Source organism: Dictyostelium purpureum (assembly GCF_000190715.1).
Source record: "Dictyostelium purpureum unplaced genomic scaffold DICPUscaffold_504, whole genome shotgun sequence".
Taxonomy (NCBI): Eukaryota; Evosea; class Eumycetozoa; order Dictyosteliales; family Dictyosteliaceae; genus Dictyostelium; species Dictyostelium purpureum.
The window spans coordinates 1-18608 of record NW_003519838.1 but is presented as its reverse complement, the minus strand read 5'-3'; the positions used below and the strand labels follow the sequence as shown (position 1 = coordinate 18608).

General features: G+C 22.3%; 9 protein-coding genes across 9 annotated transcripts; 2 read left to right on the top strand and 7 right to left on the bottom strand.

The window, feature by feature from the left end:
• Positions 1–257: 257 nt before the first annotated feature.
• DICPUDRAFT_159055 (uncharacterized protein) lies at positions 258–650 on the bottom strand (the record flags this gene model as incomplete). Its single annotated transcript, XM_003294055.1, has 2 exons — positions 258–512; positions 597–650. 2 exons carry the CDS (start codon positions 648–650, stop codon positions 258–260), a joined length of 309 nt encoding a protein of 102 aa, XP_003294103.1.
• A 1984-nt stretch (positions 651–2634) lies between these two features.
• DICPUDRAFT_159054 (uncharacterized protein) lies at positions 2635–2958 on the bottom strand (the record flags this gene model as incomplete). Its single annotated transcript, XM_003294054.1, has 1 exon — positions 2635–2958. The coding sequence occupies one exon, from the start codon at positions 2956–2958 to the stop codon at positions 2635–2637; it is 324 nt and encodes a 107-aa protein (XP_003294102.1).
• Positions 2959–3606: 648 nt separating this feature from the next.
• Positions 3607–4859, top strand: DICPUDRAFT_84602 (uncharacterized protein; the record flags this gene model as incomplete). Its single annotated transcript, XM_003294057.1, has 3 exons — positions 3607–3652; positions 4200–4286; positions 4651–4859. 3 exons carry the CDS (start codon positions 3607–3609, stop codon positions 4857–4859), a joined length of 342 nt encoding a protein of 113 aa, XP_003294105.1.
• A 118-nt stretch (positions 4860–4977) lies between these two features.
• On the bottom strand, positions 4978–9231 carry DICPUDRAFT_84601 (uncharacterized protein; the record flags this gene model as incomplete). The annotated part of the gene is made up of 7 exons (XM_003294053.1): positions 4978–5096; positions 5458–5879; positions 5959–6643; positions 6715–6789; positions 6875–7988; positions 8078–8717; positions 9209–9231. The coding sequence occupies 7 exons, from the start codon at positions 9229–9231 to the stop codon at positions 4978–4980; spliced, it is 3078 nt and encodes a 1025-aa protein (XP_003294101.1).
• Positions 9232–9364: 133 nt separating this feature from the next.
• On the bottom strand, positions 9365–10100 carry DICPUDRAFT_93159 (uncharacterized protein). The gene has a single exon (XM_003294052.1). It carries the CDS (start codon positions 10068–10070, stop codon positions 9369–9371), a length of 702 nt encoding a protein of 233 aa, XP_003294100.1. The 5' UTR covers positions 10071–10100; the 3' UTR covers positions 9365–9368.
• A 65-nt stretch (positions 10101–10165) lies between these two features.
• Positions 10166–10913, bottom strand: DICPUDRAFT_93158 (uncharacterized protein; the record flags this gene model as incomplete). The annotated part of the gene is made up of 1 exon (XM_003294051.1): positions 10166–10913. A coding segment is annotated over exon 1 (687 nt), but the record flags the coding sequence as incomplete, so codon positions are not given.
• A 173-nt stretch (positions 10914–11086) lies between these two features.
• Positions 11087–14428, bottom strand: DICPUDRAFT_159051 (uncharacterized protein; the record flags this gene model as incomplete). The annotated part of the gene is made up of 10 exons (XM_003294050.1): positions 11087–11490; positions 11596–12043; positions 12104–12202; positions 12268–12393; positions 12455–12688; positions 12750–13042; positions 13114–13643; positions 13727–13922; positions 14129–14354; positions 14426–14428. 10 exons carry the CDS (start codon positions 14426–14428, stop codon positions 11087–11089), a joined length of 2559 nt encoding a protein of 852 aa, XP_003294098.1.
• A 287-nt stretch (positions 14429–14715) lies between these two features.
• DICPUDRAFT_159050 (uncharacterized protein) lies at positions 14716–15716 on the top strand (the record flags this gene model as incomplete). Its single annotated transcript, XM_003294056.1, has 3 exons — positions 14716–14934; positions 15015–15177; positions 15424–15716. The coding sequence occupies 3 exons, from the start codon at positions 14716–14718 to the stop codon at positions 15714–15716; spliced, it is 675 nt and encodes a 224-aa protein (XP_003294104.1).
• A 1446-nt stretch (positions 15717–17162) lies between these two features.
• DICPUDRAFT_84597 (uncharacterized protein) lies at positions 17163–17735 on the bottom strand (the record flags this gene model as incomplete). Its single annotated transcript, XM_003294049.1, has 1 exon — positions 17163–17735. One exon carries the CDS (start codon positions 17733–17735, stop codon positions 17163–17165), a length of 573 nt encoding a protein of 190 aa, XP_003294097.1.
• Positions 17736–18608: the final 873 nt, after the last annotated feature.

Below are 18608 nucleotides of genomic sequence, written 5' to 3'. Positions count from 1 at the left end.
CTATTGTAAAAATGCAGAATTTTTTATTGAAATAATATATTTAAATATTTATTTATTTTTTATATATTTTGTTTTTTTATTATTGATTATGTTTTTATTTGAAAGATTGTATTCTTTATAGATTGAAATCATTTCTATTATATTTAGATAGGGTATAGTAACAGAGGCGAACCAAAATGTACTCTTTTTCTCTTATATATACAACAATACCTTGATTTGGCTTAAATGATTTAGGAAATAGTTACATTGATTCGTTTTTATTTATTACCATGCCCACTTGCTTTTTGTAAAGATCTGCTACATGTTTTGCAATCGTCATTTACTTTGGAGTTTTCTACTCTTTCATTCTTTCCATATTTTTTAAAATCGAAAAAATTTTCAAACTCTTTATCGTTTCTATCTAAATATAATAAATGATCTGCTAATTCTTTTGGTGATTTAAAATTGTTAACAAAAATTGCTGCATTTAGTCTTGGGAAATAATTTTTTACTGTTGGGTGCTCCATGATAAACTATAAATTTTTAATTTGGTTAGTGATGATATAAAAGCTTATTTCATTTATTATATATTTACTTATTAGGAACAGTTCCAATACACCAAAAAATTTCTTTGTAACATAATGGTCAGTTTTACTATTTTCAAATGCCATCATTTAATTTTGATCCATTATAATCTTTGGATAATTCTGATTGGCACAAAGATGTTTGGAAATCTTTAAGAATCTACCTAAAAACTTTGTTCTTCCTTTAGAGTTTTGTTCATTAAGAATTGAGCTTGCTATATTAACTTTGTAAAATCATTAAATCATATTTAAAAGATTGACTTGTTTTAATCGAAATTGTTGTTTGGTTCAACCTTTAAATAAAAATTCTGGTATCTTTTAATTTTTTTTTTTTTTTTGACTTTTTTCAATTTTAAAGTATTTTTTGACAAAAAATTTCAATCCAACAATTTTGATTATTTTTTGAAAAAAAATGTTTGATAAGAGTTTGGATAATTATATAAATTGGAATCAATACATTTGACTGTTATAACAGTTGGATATCACCAGTTTGCAGTATTTTTATAAAACTTTTTTTTTTTTTTTTTTTTTTTTTAGAGTAAAATTTGAATCATCTCAACATAATAGATTTGAAGAAATTTTTTTTATTTATATTATTTATTATTAAAATAATTTGAAAAAAAAAAATTGGAAATTAAAAAAAAAATAAAAAAAAATAAATAATTTTCATAAATTTTTTTAAAAAAAAAAAAAACCGAAACTATTTTGTCAACCAATATTTTTTTAAAATATTTTTAGTTTATTACTATTATTATTATTATTATTATTATTATTATTGTTTTTGTTACAAAAACTATATTGAATATTGATATTATTAAATTGAGTTATTATTAATAAAATTTTTTTAATAAATAAATAAAAAGAGATAGTCTATTTTTTCTTTCTATTTATTGTAGTATACTACAATGTGTGGTGTGGTGTGGTGTGTGGTGTGGTGTGTGAAACCAAAAAATTTAAAAATTTAAAAATTTCTCAACATCAAAATATAATATCATTATAAACAAATTATTTTTATTTTTTTTTTGTTATTTCAGACTGGTTGTTGTTAAAATATCATGAATAGGAGGTTGGGAAAAATAAAAAAAAAAATTCAAAAATAAATTCAAAAATAAATTGAAAAAAAATAAAAAAAAATAAAAAAATTTAACAAAAAATAAATACCATAAACCATATAAACCATAAATTGATAACTAAATATAAACCATTCACTTCTAATTACTCATGGACCCTCTTAGGAGGTCATCCGTTAAATTGGAAGCGATACAGAGAAGATTAGCAAAGTCCCTGCGTAAGGATGACTATAAAGTAATCAAGAAGACAAACCTTTTTGCCCCAACTGATCTCCCCCAAAAAAAAAAAAACTCCAATCTTTCTGGTGATAAAAATAATCTTTCTGGGAAATAAAAAGTATATCGTAGTGTGAAAGAAAAACCAAAGATACAATGTTAATAAAAAATAGTAATCTAATGTCTTGAATAATCGTATCGAAATGGGTTAAAGATACAAAAAAAAAAAAAAAAAAAAAAAAAAAAAAAAATAGTTCGAATATCTTAAAATATCAAGAATCATGCTCATAATATAAAATACACCAACCAAAACCAAAACACTCATGATATACTAGAACAACTAAATCCCCAGTTGGGGATAAAAAATCAGATATTATAAAACAAACTCAACTATTCATATAATCACAATCAAAAGATAGATGCAGGTAAAAATGCTGCTTCTGTTCCATGATTCCTTCAATGTGTTGATTCCAATTTCAAAAAATTCATGAGTTCCAAAATCAGATAAAAGCCATTCCAGTCAAGATCTTATAAAAGAGCTCAAAAACGAAGAGGGCAAGAGCATTGAAGCTGATTAAAGATTCATCAATAATCATTAATCAATAACTCTTACTAAAAATAAAATACTATCTCTTACACTAATAATATAAATAGAGAATAAAATATAAAAAAAGTTATCGTTTTCACGAATCATTAACTAAATTCAATACTATTGTAAAAAAATTAGATACTATTTCTTCATTAAATTTCATGAAGAACTATATTTTTAATATTATAATTAATTATCATTGATTAACTAAAGTTTTTTTCATCATAATGATGAGGGCAAACAATGATGGTGATGCTGGTACTGATGATGATGAGGGGCAAACAATGATGATGATGATGAATGCTGATGATACTGATGAGGATGATGATGCGAATGCTGAATGGTGAATGGTGAATGCTGATGATGATGATGATGCTGGTGCTGATGAGGGGCAAACAATGCTGATGCTGATGCTGATGATGATGAGGACCAAGATGAATGGTGGTGATGATGATGAGGGGCAAACAATGATGATGAATGCTGCTGATGATGATGAGGGGCAAACAATGATGATGACCATAAATATTATTAATATCGTTGTCTGGAGCAGAACTGGAATCAAAGAGGTTACCGAATACAATTTGAGCATAGCTTGAATGATTTCCAAAGAGAACGGTTATAGGTAGTTCAACAAAAAAGACTGAGACTGGATGACAGTGGATATTAATCTTTGGTTCATTGGTGTTAATTGACAATTGGCTCTTTATTTCCTAGGAAAATTAAGGGATCTTGCTAAACTCTGAATGATGCTTCATCTTGGGTAACTTGAACTTTTGGAGCTGGATTTTCCCATTGAACTTCTGGTTGGTAATATTAAAAAAAAAATAAAAAAAAATTTAAATGAATTGAAATTATTATTATTAAATTATAAAAAATTTAAATGAATTAAAATGAAAATAAAATTAATTGGGGGTTGTAGGGCAATGATGTTATGTAGAGGGTGATTATGTGAGGACAAGAATATGATTGAAATTATTATTTTTGAAGTTTAAAATGTTGTAAAAAACAACCTTGATTATTATTGTTATTAATCTTGATTTCATAATTTAAGCTAAAATATGATATCTAATTTAAAGACAACTATTTTTTTTTTTCTATGACAGCTATAAAATATCTATGGGAATTGATTGAGTGTTGGTTTTATATAACTAATATAGAAAAAACAAAAATGAAAATACAAAGGCTATTAAAGAAATTATCCATTTTCAAAAAAAGTAATTTCTAAAAGAGAAATGTAAATTATTTTTATCTATATAAAAAATAATATGCTATTTAATATTATTACTATTACTATTGAAGAGCTATAACTAATATGAAACTGTATATTGTTATTTTGTAGTTGAAAAAATAATGAAGAGGAATATAAAAAAAAAAAAGAAATTTTTTTAAAAAAATGAAAAAAAAAAATAAAATTTTAAATATTGTGCAAACTGGTCAATTTTGCGCAAATTTGTCATAAAAAAAATTTTTTATTATATTAATAAAATTAATATGGAAAAAAAAAAAAATGCACAAATTTTCTTTTTTTTAAAATATTTTGCTGTATTATCAAAAAAAATGAAATTTACCGCCCCACGAAATTTCTACAAGCTATAAGAAATTGCGAACATCATTATTAAAAATTAAAATAATAATAATTTTTAACTAATATAGCCACTATAGATTTTATAAAAATAGTTTTTATAATTAAATTTAATCTAAAAATCCACTTTAAGGAAAGTTTAATAATTATATTTTTTATTTTAATATTCATTCCTTTAGAAACTATCATTGTTCAATTAATTATTCAAATAATATTCATCAATAAGTTCGGTAACTTTCCCATTGGCCTATCGGTTTGGGAAAATGGTAATTCCTATTTTATTTTTAGTATTTGGTTTATTTGTTAAAAAAAAAAAAAAAAAAAAAAAAAAAAAAAAAAATTTTATTTGTTTTTTTTTTAAAATTAGATTATTTTTTTTCACAACAACCAAAATCATATCAATTATACACACAATGGATGATCAATCATCAGAATCATCAGAATCATCAGATTCATCTTCAATAGTTTGGATACTTTCCTTAAATTAAAAACTATGTAAAAGGTTTAGAAGTTCCATATGCACTTTTAGAAAATATCCACAATTCGATATTCGGTCAAAAGAATTCGAATCAAAAGCAGATTTCAAATCAACAGCCTCAGCATCAGCATTAGGATTAGGGTTTTGATTAGGATTAGGATTAGGATTAGGATTAGCATTAGGATTAGCATTAGCATTAGCATTAGCATTAGCATTAGCATTAGCATTAGCATTAGCATTAGCATTAGCATTAGCATTAGCATCAACAACAATATCATATTATAATGCAATAATTAACAATAATAATACTAATAATAATAATAATAATAATAATAATAATAATAATAATAATAATAAATAAAAATAAAAAATTAAATATTATATTTATTTTTTTTAAAAACAAAATAGTTTATTTATTTATTTATTTATTTAATATTAATAACAATAACAATAGCAATAGTAAATTTTATAATACCATATTAACAATATAAATAGTAATAATCATGGTAGTTTTCACAATATATTGCTATTGGTGCAATGGCAGAGAATAAAAAGGATAAAAGTGTAGGTGGACCAGCATACATAATAATAGCATTACCTATAAAATAATAAAAAACATTAATATAAGAAATACTATTTATACAATATATAATCATACCAATTGATACAAAAACACCAGCCCCTACTGTTGAACCAATACCATATGAAATAAACAAAAAAAAAAAAAAATAATATGAATAAATAAAATATAGAGATAAAAAAAAAAAAAAAATGTTTCTAAAGTTAATTTTTCTTCTGAAAGAGGAATTGATACATTTATTATTATTTTTTAAATTTTTTATTAGATTCCTTGGCCAACTTTTGCTCTTTTCTAAAAATGTTTCCTTTTTTTTTATGTTCTGAAAAACATTTGTCACAATAAGATCCCTTTTTTGTGTGTCTAAATACAATTGTTTCACATTTTTCATAGTTTACACATTCCTTAAAAACATTAGGGTCATCTTTTGAATTGTTGTTCTTTTGTGCACATTCTCTTGAGCAGAATGGTGATTTTATATGGACACTTGGTTTATTTTCGCATACTGAGCACGATGGTAAAGCTGGTTTTTTTGGGGGGGCATGGGTGGTTGTTGTTGTAGTTTCTGTTGCTGATTTTTTGGGGGCATGGGTGGTTATTGTTGTAGTTTCTGCTGCTGTTGATTCTTTTTTAATTGATGGCTTTTTTGATGTTAATGATGGGGCAGGGGTTGTTGTTGTTGTTGTTGTTGTTTCTTTTTTTATTTCTGGTTCATTTTTAATTGAGTTGTTAAACGAGTTGAATAAATTTTTATAATCGGATTTAGGTTCAAAGTTTTTAAATTCTTCAGTAAAAGCTTTAATACTATATTAAATAAAAATTTATATTAATAATTTGTTTTGTATATTTTTTTATTGTAAATATTAAAATCTCTAAAACTTACCTATTTATGAGAAAGTAACCATCTTTTGAAACGTTAGAATGGGATTTTGGGGTGAAGGTATCATAGTGAAATGAGGATGATGCTTCAGTAACCGCATTATTAAAACTGGCTCTATCCGAGTCTGAAACATTACAGGCATTTAAACAAGAATCAATAAAAGTAACAATATTGTATTGCTTTTCTTGTGGTGGTAAAATTAAGTTTGATTTACTTGGGTCAATTGGGGTTTTATTTCCAATTAAATTCTTAAAGTCACCATGGTATCTTGAGTATGGAATAATATTCTTTCTAATATATTCGAGAAATTGTTGTGATCTTTTAATTGACTCCATTAAATCATTCTTATTAAAATGTGATAATATAGTTGGATAAACACATTGTTTTGAATACCAGTATTTTGAGTTTTCTTCACCATTGTTAAATCTTTTTTGAAATTCTTTCTCTTTTGAAATTTGAAACTTTAAAAAATTTGAATAGTTGAGAATAGCTGGAGATAGTTCATTTAAAGGTTGATTACCAGCCCATATTCTAACTGAATTAATTGTTTCTAATAAAAATGAATCACTATGATTTTTTTTAATGAATTCGAAAAATGGGAAAAAAATAATGATTAAACAATTATTTTTCTCTGCAGCATTTAACAAAGGTTCTAAAAAAGTTTCATCTCTAATTAGCCTATCAATTGCTAAATTAAATAAAGATATTAATATATGGGCTATACTAAAAGTTTATAATTATAAAAATGATTATACAAACCCAAAGCTGAAACAATAAAATTTTTTTTTTCATTTTCGCTAAATTGATTAATTTTATTTACAATTAAAAAATCATCTGATTTATACAAAAAAAAGAAAATATTAGTAAATATAATAATTATTGATTAATAATAATAATGGTGGTGGTGTTAAAAACTTACCCTTTTCATTTTCATCCTCTATTTCAATGTTATATTCATCATTATTTTTTTGATAAGTTGGTTTATCAATGGATTTATATGAATGAGCAGGTACTTGTGGGTTTTTTGAAGACTCACTTAAGGAAATTAGACCTTTTAAAAATATTATTTGATCTTCGTTTGAATTGCTAATACTCGAAGATGTCTGATTAAATTTACCAGGAGAAGTTCTAGAAAAATAAATCCCAGGGAGTACTTTGTCATTACAAAAAGAGTCTATGAACATTTCACCAAAGTTTCTTTCTATCCATTTGATTTGTTCATAATATCTACCGACATAAATAGAATGTTGAATAGAAAGTTGGATGAAGCCAGAAAAAAGGTTTTTTAATTGTTCGATAACCTGGTCAAATGGAGTTGCTACTTGAGTCCAGGATGCATTAGCCCACATTTTTACTGTTGTTGTATAGCAAGAGCTCTTGTCGAAATCAACGAGAAGACTTATACCATCACCAAATAAATCAATTGGAGCCATAATAATAAAGAGGGATATGTGGTTGTTTGTGAATAGTTGAACGGCTTCGGAAAAATCTGAGCCTCTTCTGGTTAAACGATCAAGAGAGGCAACAATGACAACATCAAATTCTTCAATTTCTTGATATAAATTATAAATTTGAGTTCTTTCTTGAAACGATGTCCAATAACAACTAACAACCTCTATTATTAATCTTGGAGTCATATTAAATGGTGGTTTGTTTGGTAAGTTCTTTAATTGTAAAAAGAACATTGAGTTGATGTCAAGACATGCTTGGTTTAATAAACTTTTTCCTTGACCAAGCTGAGCATCTGTACTTTCTCTAACAAGTAACCAACAGTTTATTGAGAATTCTTCTTTTTGACCACTAACATCGGAAATATTTTTAGAAAGGTCTTGGGTGCCAGCATAATTATTTAAATATTTGGATATTGATGCTAATCTTTCTTTTTGTTTATCTGAAATTAGCGAGATTGATTTTTGAGCAGCTTTGTTTAAACAAATATAGCCTCTTCTATAATAATATTTACTGTTAAGATTTATTAATCTTACAGGATTTTGTTGATTAATAAATGATTTTACCCATTCTGATACGTCTATCTATAAAATATTTTAAAAAAAAAAAAAAAAAAATATTAATAAAAATTTTTTTTTTTTTTTAAAAATAAAATTTTTTTTTTTTTACTTACAAAATTATAATAATTTATTTTGATTGATGGTTTTAAATTTGATTTTAAAATTTTAATTAAACTTGTTAAATCTATATTTTTTTCAAGTTTTAAAAATAATAAAAAGCAACCATTCAATGAATTGATTTTGGTATCCTGTGAATCATATATTGCCAAGTATTTAATAATTGAATCTGAATTAGCATCTTGAATTTTCCCTGATGGTGGAAAATTTGGTAATGGAATGTACATTCTTCCAAGTTCAATATTTGTTGACAAAACAAAGGTATGAGTAGTTTCAGGAGGTGGAAGCATTGGTAATTTACTTTTTCCATCATCACGTATTGGAGTCAATTTCAAATTCTCTATTTGATGAAAAAATAAAAAATTTAAAAAATTAAAGCACCAATTTGGAATTACATTTTGAACTTGTAAACTTTCTTTAAAATTTTTTACTGAAAAATTTTGATTTGAATTATTAATACAGTGAATTAAAAATAGAGAGCAAAGAGTTTCTATACCAACTTGGTGTGGATATTTGTAAACTAGAACGAATGGAGCACTTAAACTTGAAAGAACAACAACAATTGATTGTAAAATGGTTTTAGGTAATGGGTCTTTTATTCTGATTGAACTAAAATTTTCTTCAGGGAATTTACACCTCCAGAAATTTTAAAAAATAAAATTCGAAAATAGGAATAACATATAAAAAATTACCTTTTTTTTTCTAAAAATTTAAAAAATTACCTTTTTTTTTCTAAAAATTAAAAAACTACCTTTTTTTTCTAAAAATTGAATAAATTGCTTTTTTTTTTTTCGAATTTTTTAATTTTTTTTTGCAAATTTTCTTTTTTTTGTTTTTTTTTGATCATTTAGTAGATTGGTTTTTTTTTATTTTTTCCAAAATATGAATTTTTTTTTAAATTTATTCGAAAGACATAATTTTTTCTTTTTTTTACCAAAATTCGTATTTTTTATTTTTTCCAAAATATGAATTTTTTTTCAATTTATTCGAAAGACATAATTTTTACCAAAATTCGTATTTTTTACCTAATTTATTTATTTTGCTAAGTCTTTTTCCATATTAATTTTATATGGTAAAAGACTTAGAAAAATTTCAATTTCTCATATTAATTTTATATGGTAAAAGACTTCAAAATATTTTCATTTCTCATATTAATTTTTATATGTAATAAAACTTGAAAAATTTCGATTTCCCACATTAATTTTTATAAAACAATAAAAGAATAAAATTAAGAAAAATATAAACAAAAATAATTAATTAAGGTCTTATTCTAAAAAAAGAAAATTGTTATATAAAAAGATTTTGATTTTTTTGTTTTTTATTATATTCTTTTATTTCTTCAGGGCTTATACCGAGTTCAACACAAATTTTATCAAATGACTTTTTTTTTGATTTTTTTAATGGTGAATTTGATTGTGGTGCTTTTTCATCAATTGTTTTTTGTGGAATAGAAATTTCTATGGAAGATTTATTATCTATATCTAAATAATTTGGTTTTGAATAAGAATAAAAAGATTGTTTCCCATTTAAAATCCATTTTGCAAATTCTGTGGCAACTTGATCATCAGTAATTGTAAAAAATAATTTATTAGAAACCATATCTATAACTACTTCTTTTTCAAGTTGTAATTGTTCATTAAACATATAATTTGGATATTTGGCGCATAATTCTTTAAAACAAGTGTCTTTTGTTTTCCATAAATATCTAATATTTTTTTTTGCTTCATTTACAACCGATATAAGTGATCGTTTACTCCATGGATACTCGAAATGATCTTTATTTTTAAAATCTAAAATATCTTTTAAATATTCGAATAATTCATCTGGAATTTTTTCATTTGTTATAGAAATTAAATTTGGAAGGTCTTTTTTGAACCATGTTTTAACAAATTCTTTTATTTGATTCCTTTCTTTGTTTTTTACCAAATCCTTTTCTTTGGGCTTTGGATATGGATTTGGATTTGGATATGGATTTGGATTTTGTAACATATTTAATTTTTGGTTTAATAGATCTAGTTGTTCTTGAGTCTGTTGTTTAAACAGTTGTAGTTGTTGTTCTTTTTGCTTTAAATTGAACTGCATTTGTTGATTTTTAATCCATAACATTTCAGAAATTTCTTCTTTATTTGGGTTTTCTTTTAACATTTGATAAATACACGAATCAGGTGTGTTAGTCGCTGAAACTACAGAATCCATAAATTTAATTGATATTTCTTTAAAATATTCCACACATATTGATAAAACAATATCGAAATCATCTATTTCATTAAATAAACCATCAACTTCTTCTTTAGAAAATGATGATATTTTATATGATTGAATGATTTCATCTTCTTCTGGAGAGGGATCACGTATTACTTTTTTTTCTTCAGTTTGCTCCTCAAAACCTAAATCTTGATTCTTTTCACACCCTTCTTCCTCTTCTTCCTCTTCTTCCTCTTCTTCCTCTTCTTCCTCTTCTTCCTCTTCTTCCTCTTCTTCCTCTTCATCCTCTTCTTCCTCTTCTTCCTCTTCATCCTCTTCACTCTTTGTATTTGCTTTGATAGGACTAATCTCGCTGAAATCTTCTACCTCTGTAAATCTATGTCTATTTTTATTGAATAAACATTCAAAAAGGGAAGGAATATTTTTTTTATCATACATATTATGTTCCCAAAAAAATTTTTTGATTGTTTCTTGGTTGTTTGAAAAAATTGTCTTTGTATCATCATTTCTTGTGAATTTTAATATACCATTTAATGAAGCTATATCAACGGTTGTTTTTTTCGTCATTATTAGTGAAATATATTTATAAATGATTTAATAAATTGTATAAAATAATAATCCATGTGTAAAAAAAAAAAAAATAAAAACGAAAAAAAATTTAAATTTAAAATAAATAAAAAAAAAAAAATTTTAAAAAAAATTTTAAAAAAAATTTTAAATTTAAAATAAATAAAAAAAAAAAAAAAAAAAATATTAAATTTTTTTTTAAATAAAATTTTTTAAATTAAATAAAAAATTTATTAAAAATCATTGTCATCACTTTGATCGATATCATCTTCATCCAATAAAATATAACAATGTTTTTCATCCTCGTGAATGTCACTCGATAATTCTTGAATTACAGTTTTTGACGACATGTCATATAATGATCTTTTACCAACTATAAAAGAAAAATCATTTCCTTGTTCATCTTTTGAAAAAATTTTACCATCAATAATTTTCGAAATAGAGTTACTTTGATTCAATTTGATTAATGCTGTGTTGAAAGTATTGTTGATATCATCACCATTATTATTATTATTATTATTATTATTATTATTATTATTATTATTATTATTATTATTTTCATTATTATTTTTTAATGATTTTAAACTTTTTTGATAAGAATTTTTGGTAATATCTGAAAAATCTGATGGATCATCATCTAAATATTTAAAAATAAAACCACTTTTTTTATCAATTACTTAAAAAAAAAAACTTTAATAAAAATAATCATTTATATTTTATAATAATCCTTAAAAATACTTACTTGTAAAAATGTTTGATTCTTTAATTGGCCACTTGTATACCTTGTTAAAAACACTACCAAAATCAACTACACTTGCATTTTCATTTAATTTTAATTGATCATATTCTTGATAAATTACTTTACCAATGCATGTATGAAATTCGTTAATGAAACAATAATGTACGATAAAATAAACAATATTATTTACCAATATCATTTCATGTATTCTTGCATAACTTATTTCTCTTTCATCCTTCATCAATTTTTCATTGAAAGTAATGGTATTAACTGAAACGAAATCTCCAATTTTATAATTTTCTTCTTTATGAATTGCTTCACTAACTAAAAATACTTGATCGATTTTAGTGTTTTTGAAATCTTCAGTATTAGAATTTAAAAATTGCAATATATTGGTTTTAATATCTTTATCTTGCTCTTTTTTAATAATATAATAACATTTGAATTCAAACTATATTTATAAAAATTAATATATTGAATTTTAAATTTAACTTTAATATAATTTACATACATCCTCCACAATTTCCATTTCAGTATTTATATTTATAAAAAATAATAAATTTGAATTTCTTAAAATTGATTTACTCGCAGAAATATTGTTTGATTTTTTCTATAAATTATGATATAATAAATTAGTGATTTTTTTTAGTTAAAAATATTAAAAGAAATAAATACTAGTTCTGTTGATTTAGTTGGTTGATGAAAACTTTCTAAACTATTACCATAAGAATCAATAGGATTTAAATTAGCTTCTAATTTTTCAATGAGACAATGTAATGCTGAGTGATATGTAATGAAACCCTATATACAATAAGATAATTGTTAGAAAAAAATAATCCCAAGATAAATATGAGAAACTTACAGTTTCAATAAACTTCTTCAATTCGACTTGATAATCAAGTTTTTTTTTATTTTCTTTTTCAAACTTCTTTGTTAGAATTATCTTTCTAATTTGAAAGTATTCATCTCTTTGTTGAACAATTAATTCAATGATATACTTTGATTTTGAAATTTCTTCATCTGTTTTGAATACTGAGGGTGAGTTGAATAATAGTTTCAAATATTGTGCTTGTAAATAAAAACATTTTTTATATTTCTATATATAAAATTTAAAAATTTAGAATAGAATTATTTAATAAAAAAAATAATTAACTTACTCCTATTAAAATATTATTATATTGTGGTAGCTCTGTAAGTGCAGGTGTTAATGTTTCTAAAAGCAGTGAGAATTCTTTACCTACAAAGTTTTTGAAATCAAAATCTTTTATATCGACACCATCTATTGTTGGTAAAACTTGAAAACATTTTAAAATAATATTTTTTTGATCTATATTAATTAAGTTCCAAAATTCTGTTAACATTCTTTTCAAGTAATTTAGTAATTCATTATGCCAGTAACAAAGTTTAATTAATGAATAACCATTGGTATTAATAGTTTTAAAAATATAACCTATAAAATATTTAGACTCTTGTAAACGTTTAATTATTTTAATATAAAAATATAGTTTTTTTTATAATTACCCAATTCTTCTTTTAAACCATATCTATCTAAAAAAAAATTTTTTACTTCTTTTTCTTCTAATTGATAAATGATTTCCTTTACATATTGGGTATCTTTGAGTTTTGGTCTTTTTAAATAACTTGTTTTAAAATCACCTTGTTCAAATTTTGGAAGTAAACATGATTGACAACCACCATATATTTTATTGTGATATGCTATATTAAGTAAAAGTGCTAAACCTGGGTTATCACCAAAAAATTCTTTTACTGAAATTATAAAAGTTTTTCCATCTTCAATAAATTTGGTCTGTTTTTCTGAATGATTTAATAAATTTGATAGTACAACTTCTAAAACTTTTTGAAAATTTGTTTTGCTTGTATAACTTACAATTCTTTCATTTTTTAATGTTGCAACTCTAATAAAAAACCTATTTAATAACCAACTAGGAAAATTTAAAGGATAAATGACAATATTATTTGTTGATAATTTTGATCTATTTACTGAATATGAATCTGAATATATTCCTACTTCGAAAATGTAAACCATTTCTCTAATTATATATTAAAATTGTTAATTTCACATGATAGATTAATGTTATTAGATAGTAATGGATTTATAATTTATAATATTTACCTATTAATAGTTTTCTTTTTTAAAAATGGTAAAATAAGATCTTTGAGTGGTGAAATCATTATATTCTTTATATAGGTGACTGCATCATTATAATAAATAGTCTTTTTTATTTTGAATTTGAATTTGGATTCTAATTCAATTTCTTTTTTCAATGGTATTACATTAAAAAATTCATAGTCCAATAAAAACCTTTTTACTAAAGTTTCAATAGAAAAATAAATTTTATTATAAATACCATTTTTAGTTATTTTAAAACCACCAAGTTCATGTAGTAGTTTTTCTGCAGATGTTTTGTTTAGTTCTAATATTTAATTAAACTAAGTTAGATGAAAATATCAAAAGTTTTAAAATATTTTAAAGTATATCTACCATTTTTTATGTACATTAACAAAATTATATTACATATTCCTGAAAGATGAGGTGAATAAAAATTGGGTTTTTCTTTAATTCTTTTGGATTCATTATGGTTTTTTATTTGTATATATTGAAATTCCTCAACTTCATCAATAGTAGAATCCAAATTTTTTGAATATTCATCATTACCACCATCATAATCATTATAATCATTATAATCATTATAATCATTATAATCATTATAATCATTATAATCATTATAATCATTAAGATTCTTATAATCATTATAATCATTAAGATTATTATCATTTGTACTAATAATTATATTATTGTTATTATTCTGACCATTATTATTTGATAAAGTGATTTGATGTAAATAATTATTTTTTTTGTGAATATTAGTTAAAGTATGTCTTCCTATTCTTGAATAATGTTTGTCACATGCAATACAATATTTTTTTTTATAATTTATTCATTTTTAATTTTTATTTTTATTTGTAAAGTATTTTCGTAAAAAAAAAATTTAAATTAAAAAAAATTAAAAAAAATTAAAAAAAAAAAAGACGAATATAAAAAAATAAGTTTTTTTTTTTTTTTTTTTGTAAAACAAAATCCGTAAAATCAAATCATAAATAATGAAAAATTACCCAATCAATCCTGAAATGCTACCACATGAACATTATCACATCTTCCATTATATGATTAAAAAAAACCAACAAATATCAATACAAAGTGAAGAAGGTTGTAAAATCGTTAAAACATTTTTTTTCATAAAAAATTTATTTGGTATTTATGAATATAAAATAGATGGATCAAAATCTTTAAAAATTTATAAATATCCCGATATTAAATTGGTAAGAGTTTTAAAAAAAATATTGTATTATAGTTAATGTTTTATTATATATATATTAATAATTTTATTATATATTTTTAGAATACTATAGATGATTCATATATTTCCTCTCAGGATATAAATAGATGGAATCCAGCAAATGAAGAGATAAATATTCAAATTTGGGCAAATGGAGATTCTATTAACTCTATATCAAATTTAATTGGAAATCATTTTAAAATTAACAAATCAACAAAAAATTTAAGTACATATACTGTTCCACTTATTGAAAAAAATTTAAAAAATGATGAATATGTATCCCGAATACTATTGGGGTCGAGACTATGTAACCTTCCATTACATTCTAGTCGTAATCATTGGTGTCTATTATCATTTAAACAAATAGATGATAAAACCTATCAACCCATATTTTTTAATTCATTAAATGGGGTACCAAATTTGGTTGAGGAAATTTTAACAATATTTAGAACTAAGGGTTTTTTATTTTTAGATTTAATAAAAATTCATTTTTCTCAACTAAACAATAATGATTGTGGGGCATTTTTAGTGGTATTTCTGGATTTTTTAAATAGAATAACAGAAGAAGAGGAAAAATTAGTTTTTAAAACAAATCAAGATAAAGAATTAAAAACAAATCAAGATAAAGAATTAGAAAAATTATTTTTTACATCTTATTGTGGTAAATCAACAAAAATTACTCAAGATATAGTTAATAAATGGAGAGAAAACATAAAGAATATGTTGATTAGAAAAATTTATTTGGATTTTAAAATTATTGAATAAAAAAAAAACTTCATAAAGTTTAATAACGTTTTTATGTTCTTTTTTTTTTTTACAAATTTCTAATTTTTTTTCTTTTTTTTTTTTTTTAAAAATTTCTTATTTTTTTCAAATGTTTATTTTTTTTATTTTTTTTATTTTTTTTTACGCAAAAATAATAAACAAAGGTAAAGAAATTATAATTATTTATTATTATAAAATTAAAATTTAAATATAAAATTAAAAACAATTAATAAATTAAACCTTTCTAATTTGTATGTAGATATTCAATCATCTCGCGTAGTAATTATTGGCAATAATTACAAAATCATAGGTTTTTTATTTTTAAATAATTTACAAAATATAAAAATTTTTCTAATCAATTTTATTTAAAATAGCACTCAGTTGTATCAAATGTTTGTATTTTATAAATTATTTGCTAACAATAGATTGGATTTATTATAAAAATAACTTATTCTAATTAATTTTTTTTTCTTTTTTATTTGTTTCATTTTATAAATTCCGATCTATGTAAAGGTTAGTTAATTCATTATACATATTTTTTTTATAGAAATCTAATTAAATCTTTTTTTTAAATCAAAAAAATTGGTTCTGGTATGTATTTTATTCTTTGTTTTAATCGTTAGCCACGAATTTTTGTCAAAGTGAATGTTTAGAGTAAATATTAAAACCAATTTTAATTCATTTTGTTTAGTTATTTAATTATTAATTTTTTTTTTTTTTTTTGAAATTCATCGATAATGTTAGGTAACTTTCCAGTTGAAAATGTCTGAGCTTCATGTCCCTTAAATTATTGTTGAATTTCTCTTGCTTTATTTTTTTTATTTGAAATTCATCAATAATCTTCGGTAGCTTTCCAGATGTATCGGTAGTTTCGCTTTGAGGATGTCTAAGCTCCACGTCTTGTTGAATTTTCTCTAGCTTTATTACTATCTTTGTAATATGGTGGCGCTGGCTTGATGATGACTAATTGTTCAAGTTGCTTATGCCTTGGGATTTTTATTATTTTTATTATAGAAAAGTCGATTGACATTTCCAATTAAATGTCATTATTCTACACCTGTTTATTAAAATTTATATTCTTTTTTAAAAATTAAAACAAATAAAATTTTATTTGAATTATATTATTCTAAAATTAAATTTTAAATATTTTTATTTTGATTATTATCTGAAATATCTTTTTTTTTATCATCGATTATTATCTGAAATATCTTTTTTTTATCATCGATTATTATCCCAAATTTCTTTTTTTTTTAAATTAGATTTATAAGGGATTTCCGTTAGTTTTCACTGGTAGGTATTAAAAAAAAAAAGGTAATTTATCCGAAATTTGGTATATTTTGACATATTCGAAATTTGTAATTTTTTTTTTTTTTCGAATAAGTTGGTAATTTTTTACATATACCAAATTCATAATTTTTTTTTTTTTTCGAATAAGGTGGTATTTTATTACCAAAAAAAGTGGTCCATATACCAAAGTAAAATTATTACCCATATATACCATTTTTTTTCCGGAGGTGTAATTAAATCTCCAGTATCATTTATAATTTGATCCAATAATAATTTTGATAAAATTAAAAATGCTTGGTTGGCTGGGTCATCTTGATCAACCATTATAAATTTGTGATCATCGATACAGGAATAGATACCTTGGCCACATGGAACTAAATCGACCATTTGGGTAATGGATGAGGAAAAAATATTTTTATTATTTATTTGATTATAAATATATTTGAATTTATCATTACTATTATTATTAATTGCAGATGATTTAAATAATAAAATTGTTGGAATAATTTGAATTGAATGAACCTCTTCAAATTTATAAATTATATCTATTGACAACCCCATTTTAATAAAATATTTTTTGATTCCCTCTAAATTTTTAAAATAAACATTTAAATAATTTTCATCTTTTTTTTTAAAAGTGGTTATTAATGAATTTAATGGATCTATAGAATTTTTATAATGTTTGGCAATTATGCTTTGATTTAAAATTAAACTTAATAATCTATTTTCCATTTTATTTAATAATTTTGTAAAGGATACTATTAATTTAATATTTGTTTTATTATTTGTAAGCTATTTGTTTTTTAATAATAATAAAAATAATTTTTTGCTTTAAATACAAAAATTATTTTTGAAAATAAAATTAGAAAAAATTATAATATATATTTCCAAAATGTGCATTTTTTAAAATATATATTAATATTTTTAAAATGTGCATTTTTAAACTTTTTTTTAATTTTTTCACTTAAAAATATTTTTAAAAAAAAAATTAAAAAAATTAAAATAAAAGGAACAAATGTATATAATAGCTAACCATTTAAATGTAATAATAATAAAAATATAGTTCTTATTTATATATAAATGGATTAATTATTTTTTTTTATTAAATAAAATAAATTTTTAAAAATATTAGAAAAAAAAATTAAAATGGTTATTTAAAAAATTTTAAATAAGCATTTACTACTGTTAAGATTCTTTTAATTAAAAAGTAATTATATCATTTTTTTTTTTTTTTAAAATATTTTATTTGTTTTTTTGAATAAAAATTTCAAATATAAAAAAAATTTACCAAAGTCCCTGCGTAAGGATGACTATAAAGTAATCAAGAAGACAAACCTTTTTTCCCCAACTGATCCCCCCAAAAAAAAAACTCCAATCTTTCTGGTGATAAAAATAATCTTTCTGGGAAATAAAAAGTATATCGTAGTGTGGAAGAAAAACCAAAGATACAATGTTAATAAAAAATAGTAATCTAATGTCTTGAATAATCGTTAAATAAATGGGTTTCTTCAAAAAAATAAAAAATAAATGAGGTGAGAAAGTGTGGGCAAAAATTAAACATGAGACAGAATCTTAAAAAAAAATCCATAAAACAAATCTATAAAA

Excerpts from the sequence above, each read along its gene's own strand:
- DICPUDRAFT_93159 (XM_003294052.1), bottom strand. The coding sequence starts at position 10,070 with ATGTTACAAAATCCAAATCCATATCCAAATCCAAATCCATATCCAAAG.